The sequence below is a fragment of the Doryrhamphus excisus genome, chromosome 16 (genome assembly GCF_030265055.1).
Source record: "Doryrhamphus excisus isolate RoL2022-K1 chromosome 16, RoL_Dexc_1.0, whole genome shotgun sequence".
NCBI lineage: Eukaryota > Metazoa > Chordata > Actinopteri > Syngnathiformes > Syngnathidae > Doryrhamphus > Doryrhamphus excisus.
In genome coordinates, this window is record NC_080481.1 from 5,350,366 (window position 1) to 5,364,716 (window position 14,351).

General features: G+C 44.5%; 1 protein-coding gene across 1 annotated transcript in view; it reads right to left on the reverse strand.

The window, feature by feature from the left end:
• Nucleotides 1-6,308: 6,308 nt before the first annotated feature.
• Nucleotides 6,309-14,351, reverse strand: part of LOC131104239 (XK-related protein 7-like) — a 54,209-nt gene continuing 46,166 nt past the window's right edge. Inside the window, exons 2-4 of the mRNA XM_058051216.1 lie at nt 11,669-11,868; nt 10,940-11,159; nt 6,309-10,567 (exon numbers count right to left, since the gene is read on the reverse strand). Coding sequence (XP_057907199.1) covers nt 9,763-10,567; nt 10,940-11,159; nt 11,669-11,868 — 1,225 coding nt within the window. The 3' untranslated portion in view covers nt 6,309-9,762. The remainder of the gene's footprint in view (nt 10,568-10,939; nt 11,160-11,668; nt 11,869-14,351) is intronic.

Here is a 14,351-nt window from a genome sequence, read left to right on the forward strand (position 1 = left end):
AGATGAAAAATAAATAAACAAATCAAGAATTAAGAAAATCAATCATTCATTCATTCATTTTCTACCGCTTTTTGCTCACGAGGGTCGCGGGGGTGCTGGAGCCTATCCCAGCTGTCTTGGGGCGAGAGGCGGGGTACACCCTGGACTGGTCGCCAGCCAATCACAGGGCACATATAGACAAACAACCATTCATACTCACATTCATACCTATGGACAATTTGGAGTGGCCAATTAACCTAGCATGTTTTTGGAATGGGGGAGGAAACCGGAGTACCCGGAGAAAACCCACGCATGCACGGGGAGAACATGCAAACTCCACACAGAGATGGCCGAGGGTGGAATCGAACCCTGGTCCTCCTAGCTGTGCCGGCCAGAAAATCAATCAATCAATCAGTAATAAATAAATATAATAATAATAATAAAACGTCAAATAATAAAAACTTAAGAAACCACATATAGTTGGTGGGTAGACAAATTATTTTTTCAGATTAAAATGAACAAAGAATTATTAGAGCCCTGTAGACATGACAAAACACAACTATAGTCACATTTATACTTTTTTTATTTACAACATATTGCGCAACTGCAGGGTCTTGAGACACATGCTAACTCGCAAACTAGAGAGCTAGCGACCTAAACGGTAGCCTTCAAGTTATTTCCTTTAAACTTAAATAGCCAAAAACTTACCACTTCCACACGGATAGGGAGGATAACTATTAACAGTTATTTGACCTTTAACATGAACATTAATCAAACGTAATAATTTTTTCGGGGTACATGATACCATACAGCATCCATATCAAATTTGCGGGGGCCGCACTAACATTAAACTTTCATATCAAGGCGGGGGCTTCAAACTAGTGTCCTGCAGGCCACATTTGGCCCGCAGGCCGCGTGTTTGAGACCCCAGGCTTATGGCTATGCAATTAGTATTTTTAGGTCAACCTCGCCTTATGAAAGGAGGGTATGAAGCTGTACATACATGTGTCAGCAATGGTTACTGTAAGGGCAGAGTATTTCTTTTATGCTTTGCTTAAGAGTGCATAATGTGCAGCTAATGTGCAAATGTTAAGAGGAGCTACATACACACACACACGTTAGTTGAGCCTTCACCATGTGTGATGTGTTAGTGTCATGTTATCATCATACATCACACATCATGTTAGTGATGTGTGATAGGGCCGCACTTACATAAACACGTACACACACATACAGTGAGAGGAGGAGGCTTGCTCGGAAAGATGTATTTTATATCACTGCTGGTTGAAAATGACCTCATCTCATAACCATCTTGAATTCCAGGAAGAGTAGTGTTCCAGGAAGAGTTGTCCCAAGATGGTAAGAAATGTTGAAACTGTGACGCTGAAGGGTGAAGAGGTATAAGAACCGCACCCAAAGCAGTTTGGGGCTTTTTCCTCCTTGTTAGTCCCCAGTATCCGTGCAGCGCATCTATCTATGAAACTGTGACTTTGTTCTGCAAGCGAATAGAGCGACTTGTTCTCTCATCAGAAGAAACGCAGACTGTGTAACCTGATAGCTAAACCAGCAAGGCGCAGCTTAGTGAGAAGAAGCAGCGCCTGTGGACATCAAAGGAAGCCATACATAGATGCGGCTCCTTCTCTTCTTTTTTTCCATGTGCAACGTTGAGCCTTGCAGGAAACCAAAGAGGATTTATCGACGGTACCTTGATGGGATAAGGATTTTCTCTCCAGTGGTGATAGAGACAATTTTTTTACTTTTGACTTTCACTTTTTTATCTGGATGACGTTGTGGCATAGTTTTTGTTCTTTTTGGGAAAAGACTGAGAGTGTGGTAGAGGCCCACTCCTCCTTTTTGACCACTTTGGACATTACCGGTTGGGACATTTTTACAACCTTTGTTCATATTTTTGTTCATATGTGAATGGAGCTCAACAGTATTTTGAAAGACAAAGTAATGTATTCTTTTACATATTTAGCTGCTTCTTGCCCTTGCCAAATGTATTATTAAATTTCCTTGATTCACCTTTTCTGTTGTTTTTAAGTCTTGTATGATAAAAGAGTAAGCTGTTTGCATGAGGAGATTCCTTTTAGGTTGCTCCGGTCACATCTATGATAAGATAAACAGGTCCTTCTGATCACTAATAGATTAGTAAAGTTTCCACAGAACTACAAGCGGCTATAAGTAGAGGGTCTAGTGCTGGGTACAATTTAAATAAGGCTACTCCATTGTGCTTAGTCTGGATGTAGTGGGGCCGCCTCAAACTACGCCGTGAAAACCTGGGTGAATTTCCTTCAACCTGACTTATGAGCACCCTTTTTAACATAGTCAAAGAGATAGGTACGCCTCCTCAACACACGAAGGGGTAAGGGTCTTGCACCACCTGGTAACAAGGGTTTTAACAAAACCAACCTTTAACCTCATCAGTCTCATCATCCCATTCACAGCTGTACATCACCTGGAGAGCGTGAACACTTGAGAGAACGACAGTGTTGAGTAACCACTTAGCAACAAGACAAGGTATCCCTGCAGTAATGTATGTGTTTTTATTACAGTATAAAAAGTGTAAGAGTACATCAAATATATTTTAATAGTAGAAGGTTCAACATAAACAAACCTCCAGTTTGGTTGAAAGCCTCCATAGCAAAGTCAAGGTAGTATTTCAACCTCTGCTCACGAACAAAACCATCTCCTGTCTGTCTCAGCCAGCAATCTGGCTCTTCAACTCTGCTTTTGTTCATCCAGTCCTGTCCGGCTTCTGTTTTCTTGTTCTTGCTGTCATATTAAAAGACCTGAACTTCATCAACATGAACAACTTCCACACAATCTGGGAAGTTCGTAACTTGGGAGGAGGTAGTGGACAAAAACTTCAGTGTGTGGATAACTGAAAGAAAAAAACAAGACGAGAGTTTTCTTATACACAATCAGGCCCGATGTCAACAATGCAGCAGAGAAAGCGAGCACAATGGAAGCTAAACCGGCAAAACCTGACGAGAAACTCTAGTTTGACTTTTGTTTGGATTTAAGAGTCAGACTGTCACGGTCCGGCTTGTGAGTTGTAAAGTTCGACCCCAAGATGCAGAGATTAGGACCCAAATGCAGGTAAATGTATTTATTTTCGCTATAGCGCAGTAGCAAGGCAAAACTCAACATAAGACAATGAACCGACAACTGAAAGAGCACACACCTGAACTAAATAGGGAGTGTGGAAATTGAAAACAGGTGCGGGAGAAAATGGCAAGGAACGGAAAGCAGAACACAGCAACAGAGGAAGTGACTACAAAATAAGGGCACGAACGAGGAACAGGGAGGAAAGACAAAAACTAAGGAAGCCGTCACGAGGGGGTGAAGCCCGATCGTGACACAGACACCAAGCAAACAATGGTAGCTTTCAAAACACGCCGCCAACCAGTCGTTACTAGTGACTTGGCTGTGTTTAAGCAGTTGTGTGACTGATTGTTTTTATGTTTGTCACACTTAAATATTTTAGATCATCCCACAAATGTAAATATTAGTCAGTAACAACACACCTGAACACAAATGCAGTTTTTCCAAATTATTATTGAGGGAGAAAATTTTGAAAATTCATACTTACATGGCTCTGTGTGAAAAAGTGATTGCACTCCCCTCCCCCCTCCCCCCTTAGCTGAGATTAATTGAGATCTATCAATTTGGAAAAGGTTATAAAGCCACTTCTAAAGCTTTGGGACTCCAGCCAACCACAGAAAGAGCCATTATCATTGTTATGGCAAAAACACGGAACAGTGGGGAACCTTCCCAAATAATCATCTAAGAGGTCACAAAAGACCCCACAACAACATCCAAAGAAGTGCAGGCCTCACTTGCCTCAGTTAAGGTCAGTGTTCACGACCATAAGAAAGACAAATACGGTTCCAAGACCAGAACCATTGCTGGACAACAAAAAAAAACATTGATGCCCGTCTTTGTTTTGACCTTTGGAAAAAATACTCTGTGGTCTGACCAGACAAAAGTTTAACTTTTTGGAAGGTACGTGTCCCATAACATCTGGCATTTAAAAAAAACCCATCATAGCAACAGTAAAATATGGTGGTGGTAGTGTGATGGTCTGCTGCTTAGGACAATGTCAGGTGTTGGAGGTCACAGACAATCCTTCACAGGCCATCTGAAGCCAACTTTGGTTCTGCAGGACAATGACCCAAAACACAGCAGCAAGTCCACTAACGCAAACCAAAATTTTAAGCTGAATCCCATTGAGATGCTGTGGCATGACCTTCAAAAGGCTTCATGCTGGAAAGGCCTCCAATGTGGCTGAATGACAACAATTCCTCTGCAGCGCTAGAAGAGACTCACTGCAAGTTATCACACTGAGCCACGTAGATTTGCAATGTTTTCTCGCTTAATAAAAACATTAATTCAAAACTCCCCCCAAAATGTTGCACAAGATGTTGAAGTATTTCAGTATAAGTAGTGTCAGTCACAGTTGAAAGCAAAGCCAAAAGTGTTAAAGCAACAGTTGAACACCAATGAAGAGCAAAGTGGCTCATGTTAGCTTAAAGAGTGTCAATAGTAAACTTACTAGGCGCCCCACTGTGTAGCTGCACCATTAGAAATAAGAAAAGCAAGTTCATGATCAAGTTCACAACAAAATAGTGTTTGTTAGCTTGAATCCTACATAGAAAGACAACCTTACCAACACTAGCTTGACTAGCAAACATGATAGGCCAGCAAATGAGGAGACCACATTTGTAGTTGACCACCTGAACCAATGGGAATTCAACTTGCCGATTACGTCACTTTTTAAATCAGGTCACACTCACCGCGAAGTTGGAGGTGGATATGGTTTATTTTAGTCGTGTGTCTTGTGTTGGGTATACTCATTAGATTGAATTGGGGATTAAAAACAATGTAGTCTTCTGCCGGACTCGCTATGGAGCTCTCCTTTGTGGCCACTTTGGGTAAACGCTGGAGCGGACGGGATGAAATCACGTGACATCAGTGTACCCAATCATTGCCCAATAAGTAACCGACTGCCAATCACTGAAGAATCTTTTTACGGGAATGCGGAAATGAATATTAGCATAATATGAGTAATGTCTTCCAAAAAAATAGAAAGACGTAGAAAGCTCACCCCCGGACACAACACACGGAGCGCGGTGTCGCCGCTGCGCAGTGCTTCAGTGCACACGCCGCCATCTTGTGTAGCACAACTTGGCAGCTCAGCGTGCGTAGTGTATAGGCATATATAGGTAGTTTACAGGCGCACAGTAGGGCATCTTTAATGCCTTATCGCCAGAATTTCAGAAACCACCAGTAAAAACGTTGAAAGTCGCAAACGAACAAAGTAGTGCTACACAAGATGGCGGACTCGCGGCGATTAAAAACGTACGACTCATGAGTTTTCTACGTAATGTAGTTCTGTGTTAAAAACTAACAAAGAGGGACATCCTTCCTGATTACCAAGCAGGCGGTGATCCCCCGCCCCCTTGTTTTTGTACGACAGCAATCTCCAATCTTTCTGATCCGGTGACAACAAGTGAAGTGTAACTGAAACAAAAGAAATAAATGCTTTTCCAGTGTGGTCGTCACCGTTTCGGTTTGGGGATTTTTTTCTCTTGCAGTTAGCCGCATTGGCCACAGGGAGGCAGCAGTGTACCGCCGAGTCACCCTGCCAGTATCAATGTGAGAAAATCAGTAAGAATAAATACTTTGTGCACAGTGGAAATACTATGCTATGACTGTTCGACGATTCCTGCTGATGAGACGTTTGTTGACGCATTAAACCACGCTCCGAGACTGCTCCTTGTCTTTCACACACGCACACGCACGCACAGACACACACACAAGTCATCACCTTGAAGCTATCTCACACTTCCCACAAGGAAATGGGAGTAAATTGTTTTTTTTTTTAAATGACAAAGCAAAGTCCGCCCCGGGGCAATTAGGAATATAGCAAACAAATGGAAATGAAAGAAGGGGAAAAGTCTGGAATGGCGGGAGAAAAAGAACCACAATAGACAAAGAAAAGAAAGCAGACCGATAAGACAGATGGAAAGATGGAACATTGCTTGTTTGCTCGCTGGAGACCGAATAAACATCTTCAGGGTGGAGGGAGGCCGAGATGTGCTGAGATCAAACGAGGCGGCCCGGAGGGAGACACTTTGCTGCCGCCTCTGGAGGGAAGGCTGGAAAGGAAGACATGAGAGCGGAGGAAGACGTGTGGGGAAAGCTGGAGGAGCTCCAGCTGCATTCTGGTTACAGAATCCTTCAACCGTGTCCCACATACCTGTACGATGTCAAATTATTACAGGTCAAAAATATTCATTGTTATTATGTTTGTATTTATTGTATCAATAAACAAACCATGCCAAAAACGCACCACGTCAGTGGAATAAGACGCAGACACACGCCCCCTGCTGTTCAGCCATGTTTACTACAGTAATTGTTTCCATCTACAGTTATCAGCACAGCTTGTTGAGCTCTTTTATAGTTTTCTCATTTAATTATAACACCGTCAGGAAAAAAAAAATCCCTTGCCCACACGCACACTTCACAAACAACACACACACGCACACACACACACACACACACACTAGTCTGTTATGTACATACTGTATAGACGCAATGAGTAAAAAAAAATCTACTTTGTACATCTTCATATACCAAAGACATGGCCACCGAGTGATTAAACAAGAATGAATGTAAGTATAAAACAAATAGAAAAATAAACATAAATACTTGCATCAATTAACAGAATGCTATTTTTTCCGTAAAGTTCAAGTTATTAATAAATAATCACCACAGCAAACACCACAGGATTGGTTCGTTAGCCAAGCCCCGCCCACAACTTCTGTACATTAGCGTATCATGTCTCACATGATGGAGGGGGGCGGTGGGGGCGGCATAAGAGTTTGCAGCACCATAAAGTTTCGTCACCACAACAACACTGATGTCCAACTTTTCAGTCTCATGTGTCATGTGACCTCCCTCCCCCTAACCCCCTCCCTCTGCCATCGTTATGTACATTCTCAAAGATGACGACCCGCCTCGGGAGTCTCTCTTGCGTTCACACTGGCACAGAAAGCGAAAGTGAGACATTCCACGCTTATCCACCGATGATGCTTCATCACAAAGATGTCTTTTTTGCATTTTTTTACATACCATTTGTCTGTTCAGGGAACTACTCACCCTGCGTCAAATGAGGTGGAATTATGCCAAGATGGCGACTATCGCGGGTGGTCAGTGTCCGGGTACGGACAGTGCACTGCACTTATGTACTCAAAAGCTAAGTATAAGTACGCAAGTGCGCCAACGGAGACACTCAGCACCCTTGATAACGGCCATCTTGGCAATGTAGCGGAAGGCGAGTGACCACCAGAATATTCCAAACGTAAAAAGCAGAGAGGAAGAAGATGAAAAAGCGAGTGAATAATGTGATGGTCATGACCGGTAAACCTGGGTTTTCCAATGCACCAGTTTTTGTATGAATTTTCCCATCAGGAGCCAGGACGTTGAAGGGATCCGATTTGGTGGCTGCAGGTTTGGGTCTCTGTTTTTTGCGACTTCAGCGGCCTGGATCTTCGACTTTCACCGGATTGCTTCGCAGTCGAGTGTGAGGGAAGAGAATCAACTCTTCAAAGTCCGAGTCTATGGTTGTCCCTCGGAAAAGGGTTTAGTGCCATCGACGAGTTGGGGATGAGATCCTGCCCCAAGTGAAGGACATGGAGTACGTTGGGGTCTTGTTCACAAGATCGACTGGCTGACTGGTGCGGTGTCAGCAGTGATGCAAACTCTGCATCGGTCCGTTGCGGTGAAGAGAGAGCGCATCCCGAAGGCAAAGCTCTCAATTTAGAAGTCCATCTACGTTCCTATACAGGACCTATGGTCAGGTAGGAACCTCGGGGAGTGAGCCAAAGGACAAGATCACGAGTACAAGCTGGCCAAATTAGTTTTATCCGTAGGGTGGCTGGAGGAACTCCTCTGCTTTGTGAGGAGCCAGATAAGGTGGCTCGGGGATGTGGTCAGGATACCTCCAGGATGCCTGCCTGGTGTTCGTCCAACTGATAGGAGGCCTCAGGGAAGACCTGGGACACGTTGGAGAGACTATGTCTCAACTGGCATGGGAAGGCCTTGGGATACATGGGAGAAAATGGATACAGTAGCCGGGGAGAGGGAAATCTGGGCTTCCCTCTTTAGGCTGAGGTGGATGGATGCACGGACATTATTTGGTATGGGAAAAAAATTGCCTCGGTTTTTGTATGTTTTGGTTTTGACCTTTTGGAATGACCCTAACCCTAACCCGACAAAAACGGAGGGACCAATGTCATTGATTCGGGGCAGCACGAAACCGCAAACATTTGCACATTCAGGAAGAAAGTGTATTCAGTATACTTACTGAAGTGTATTGACAGAAGGATTGTTTTTTTGAAACTTGTATGGACATTTCGACTCTGCCGAGCGCTTGGAGTCACTGGTCACCTACGGTAACTACAACGTCTTCTACGTAGCTTATATCTGACATTTGTATTTACTGGACTGTACAACAGTGTGAGGTGGCTCAGAGCTAACACTGGACATCACCGCCAGGCCTCGGTCATGTGACGTAAACACTTGTAGCCTCCGCTAAGCTTCAAGGAGATTCCTCTCAGACCCCGTCACAGCCTTTTAGAGGTTGTTAAAGGTTGCAAGGAACGTGCAATCCACTGGAGGCGTCAAAAAATGAATTGTTACCATCTGAGTTGTCTCGGTGAAACTTGGTCTAAGGCCAGAAGCACAAACACAATCTTGCTCAAATTGCACACACATGTACGTGTCAGTCCTATAGAGGTGTGTACCGAGTTTGGTGGTGATTGGGCCAAACACTCTAAAGATACGGTGGGTGTTTTGTAGAACACATTGGACTCTGTGAGAAACCTTGGGGCTTAATAACGGCATCACCGTGTCGTCTATTTGTAAGAAAAATAGTAGCGAAGGCAACACCATAGCGGTGCATGTTTTGACAAATTGTCACACTTTAGCGAGCAGCAGTTCAGCAGTACGAGCTAACACCATCCCATGGGGTGTCCCAATTCTTCCACATGACTACGAACCCTGTAGTATGTAGAGAAGAGGGTCGTCTTGTAGTCAGATCAATAGCTTAACTCCACATTTTCTATCCATTTTAACACCAAAGCCAGATTTTCATCAAACCAGCCCCTTCCACACTGGCGGTCAAATCCGGCATTTTTGCACCTTTTTGCTGCTGCGTTAAACACGGAACGTGGGGGCGGCGGGGTTGGCTTGTTTGTAAAAGAATCTCTGCCCTGTTGTGTTGGAAGTACACCAGACACTGATGCTGACGTCATGTGATTATCCGACTGTGGGATGTTTGTATTGCTGTGTGCTATGCCACCCTTGGCGTGGTTCTGTGTAAAAGGCAAAGGCGGATAAATGCCGGAGCCGTGTGAGAGAGGCTGTGTCAGTAAATACCACAATAACTGCATGTGTCCCCGCTAACCTCGGAACTCTTTTTTGTTTTCCTAGGTTGGTCTCCACAGTCTGAGGTGTTCATGCATCGTCTCGTTAATCTCATTGTGACGGTGAAGAATGAAGTCCTTTCTCCCTCATCGGTTCACCATTGCCGCCTTATCCTGGGCCGGGTCACCCTTTGCCACGATTGCGCTTCACATTTTACTATCACGTTTTGACAGCCATTTTTCGTGTAAAAATAGTTCCCCGTCTCCTGGCGTGGGCAGTCTGTGCACGGCCGAAGGCTATGCCTTAATCCCAGACTATGTTTCCAAACTGAAAAGCTCCGTGGTTGGCTTAAACCGTGGTCTCGTACTCAAGCACCTCTTTGCTTCCCATCATGCTACTCCTGTATTGTATCCTGGGACTGACCGCCGACGTGGTCTCCAGAAGTAGGATGGTCTTGCGGAGACGGCGGTCAATAAAGTGGGCATCCCAAGCCGGATACCTTTTCCTCGGGAGGTCGATACGGATCACAGGGCCCTCCTGTGAGGAGGAGGTCCTGTGGAGGAGTGCCGGCGAGGATGAAGGGGACGGACGTACCTGAAAGACTGGCAGGCAACTGTCCCGATCCCTGTCCCTGTCCCTATCCTGCTCACCTGGAATCATGTCCCCTGTGTCTTTAGTCCTGGGCAGAGTCCTGGGAGGACTGGTGATCACCATGTCTGTTTGCGAACCTTGAGAGGGGGTGAGGCAGGCATCGATGACGCCAGCCACCCCGCCTGCAGCCACCATGCCCTCGTCCACACACCCTGCCCAATTTGTGCCCAGGACCGGCCCGTCCGGGTGCAGCCAGCAGTAGTAGACTAGCATGAAGAAGGTCCCCAAGGCGAAGCTGCAGGCCACCAGGCACACCACCACCAGGGCGTAGGAGTCAGAGGTGTGGGGGCCGCGGTAGGTGTACCAGGCAGCCGTCAGCGCCACGTTCTCGGCCAGCGTCACGGTGTAGTAGACGGTCATGCGGAGGCGACTGGGCCCTTCCTTGACGTTGAACCAGCAGAAGATGTAGATGATGCCAACCACCATGTTGTAGATGATCTCCTCCCACTTAGACATGCAGAAGTCCGTCTCGCCTTGGATGATCCAGAAGGTCATTATACACCTGAAAGACCAATCGAACACAAACCTGTGACTTGACACAGCCGGTGTCTTTGTGGCGTCCAGGTCATGCTAATTCATCAGGGTTTCATTTACAACTGGACTGGTTGATGAAGACATTTATGGAAATTCATCCTTTGGAGGACACTCCTAACACAGGCGTGAATATAGAGACTCCTCCAGAAGTTGTAGAAGCCTTTTGGATTCAGAATGATACTTCAACAACCAAGAAGTCCAGTTGCCTACTTTTTCAATTTGGTTTTCATTTGACTGAGGAAGCCACAGACACAAAAAGCAAGGCTGGGCAAAGTCTAGATGAACAAGACAGAAGAAAGGGTGAGCAGTACTTCTGCTGTTCTGCCAGAACGGGTCTTACCAGTGACTGACAATGAAGATTCCAAAGTAGAGCTGGAAGACTGAGGCGAAGAGGGCGAAGGCCACCGTCCTGGCCCCGATGGTGAACAGGTGCCACAAGATCTGGGCGATGACAGCCTTGTAGGACATGGGCAGCTTGTCATCTCGTGAGTCCCTCAGAACTTTCTGGTAGGACGCGATCATCCAGGCCAGAGACACAAGGGAGGCCGAGGCTGACAGACCTGTGCCCAGAAACCACATGGACCCGACTACTTATACAGGAAGGTGCTAAAAAATGATCTGAAGTTGTTCTATATCTAGCATTCTAGTTGTCAAGTCTTTGCTGGGTGTTTGGGTTAGTCGTTTGTTTAGGGTTGCTTTGATGTTAGGTTTAAGTCTAGGGTTATGGTTGGGTTTGAGATTCGGCGTCAGCATTAATAGAGCCTTTAGGGTTTTTGGTTAACGGTTAGCATAGCTTTAGGGTTAGGGAGTTATGTCAGGGTTAAGGTTATGGTTAGTGTTAGAAATTGGCGTAAGTATGATGGCGAGGTCAGAGCCTGTATCTTAGATACCCTTGATCCCACAGCCACAGGTAAGTTCACTGGGTTTGGGTTCATGGTTAAAGATGGAGTAGCGCTGTGATGAGGACAGGTGATTAGAGTGAGAGCTTGAGGTTTGGGTTAAGGTTCTTAAAGGTTTCTGACACATATCGAGTGTAACCTCCGACCTCAGCTCCCTGCGATGGCCTCACCTTGCAGCGGCAGGACTGCGTTTCCGTGGATCATGATGCTCAGCTGGAGGACGAGCTGTGGTGCCGACTTGAGGAAGGCCTCCAGGAGGCGGAGCATGGTGATGTCAGCGCTCTCGAACATCAGCCGCCAGTGGAAGCGGTGGCGGGAACTGTCGCCGTGCCAACGACTCTGGGCGCCCAGGTAGAGGGCGTGGATGTACCTGACGAAAGAAGGTATGAGCAAGGTGACGACGCCCATTGGCCAACGTTGGTCAGAGGTCATGTTGTGGTGTAGAAATGATGTCAAGGAGAATGAAAAGTCATTTTGAATAGAGAGATAAGAATAACACACATAACGTGTGGCTCTGCAAATAACCTGCTGGCCAAGCACTGCCTGCCGCTATCCCGTGCCTGCCTGCGCCGCCACTCTATTGTGTCGACTTGTACAAATCCATTTATCTCACACTGGCTTATCTCTTTATTGATCTATTGGCTCGTCTCGCTTTCCAACTGTCGCTTTTCTGAGAAATCTCTCCCTCTTAGCGTAAAAAGACTGCCGTTTACCGCCCGACACAGTGGAAAGTTGTACTATTGGGAATTTTACCCCAGCTCAAAGCTCAGTGCTACTAGCAAGCCCTGTTGGGAACACGGCCGCTGTTCCGTGTGCTAATGAGGCGTGTTTGTGCATGTGTGCCTCCAAGAAACGCTATTGTGTACATATGCACTGTAGGCACCTCCGTAATAGATGCCGCATCACATGCAATGGAACCCTGAGGAGAGCACAAACGTTAGCAACACCAGCATAGCATTGTGAGCTACAGTGCTAACATGACATTCACACTTTAATAGCAACATCATGCTAGGTTAGCATGTACGGCAAAGACGAACAAAACATTTACGGTTATATTAAGATGTATTAAGAAGAAAAGCTGTGATTTTCCAAGAATAAAGAGAGCAAAATTTCTGAGCAAAAAGGTTGGAATTGAACAATAAAGTGGCCCTTGCATCCTTGCATCAATATACTGCCTCCCTTATCGAGGGCCCAAGTGGAGCTTTGTGTTGAACTGTATCTGCTCTGTCCATCATTGCCTTCACTTTTTAGCTTCTTCGCCCTAACGATGCCTTTCTTTCTGGGTCAAAGTCAACACAGTCAGCCTTTCCTTTCATTTCTCCTCGTCCAAATGACCAAGTCCTCCTTTTACGCGTTGCATCCGCCTCAAGCGTCCAGATCGCTCCACCCCCCGTCCATAAATCAGTGTAAGCGTCACTAGTCACTGAACTTTACATCAAATTAATTAATTTACTCCAAAGAGGACGGGGAATGTGACGAAGCGGGATTAGAAAGCAGGAATGGAAAATAAGATTAGCGGTGAAGAGGAAGAGAAGGCAGCAGATTTTTCAACACTTTTGGACTCGCTTTGCTGAGGAGTGCGGATCAATCGCTGTTTATTATGCAACAATCCGCGCACTACCGCTTTTCGCCACAAGAGGGTGCCTGAACCCACATCAGCTGGTAACCGCGGGTGGTATGGAGGTTGACATACGTATTCTTTCTACCTACCTACAGTACACTATAAACTAGTGTCTATATATGCAAATAAATGACTGAATAAAAGTAAAAAAATACAAATAAAATGCAGTACTGCTTAAAGAAAAATGACGAAAATATAAACAAAATGGCGAAAATAAAAATTAAAACCAATAAAAAAAATACAAATGACTTAAGTAGAAGTGTAAAAATTCAAATAAATAAAAATGCTGTAAAAATGCAGTACTGCTTTTAGAAAAATGACGAAAATATAAACAAAATGACGAAAATAAAAATTAAAACCAATAAAAAAAATACAAATGACTTAAGTAGAAGTGTAAAAATACAAATAAATAAAAATGCTGTAAAGTTTAAAAAATACAATAAAATTACTTAAATAAAATTAAAAACTCAAAAATTAAAAAATTAAAATGACTTAAGTAAAAGTAAAAAAATCTAAATAAAAATAAAGATGCTGTAAAGTGTACAAAATAATTATAATAAATACAAATAAAATGACTTAAAAGTAAAAAAAAGAAAAAAATATTTCAATGAGCGTAAGAAATGATGGAAATGAAAGTGATAATGGGTAACACTTTACAATAAGGTACAGAAAATAATTAATAATAGTACCGTAAAACGGGGTTGAGGGACGGCGGGGTAATAAGCGACAATTTTCGGGAAAATGTTTTCTATGTAATTCTGCCTTTTCATGTTAAACAGGAAGCTGCTTTGTGTTGTTTTTTCAAAGAAGCAAAGATTCTTGAACAAATCGTTCAAAAAAATTTTTCCCGAAAATTGTCCGTAATTACCCCGCCGTCCCTTATAACTCTGTTTTACGGTAGTTAATAATTACATAACCCCAAGTCATCAGTTCCGCTGTAACCAGTGTGTTTTTGTGTACCTTCATGTAATGTGAGACTAAACAATGACTTAAACAAATATAAGAAAACACAAATAAAAAAGTGTCTCGGGACCATTCAAATGCCAGGATGTACTCTTGCTCAGCCTCCTTTATGTCTCCATTGCGTCAGTTGCCAACTGGTGTCAACTCCTCAACAACAATCACAAGAAGCGGGGGTGGGGGGTCCCACGTGTTGACGAGTCGTCCAAGCAGGACGGCCTTTCACCACAAGAACCGACATCAGCCTCTGCTTGTGCTAAGGAAGTTAGCAT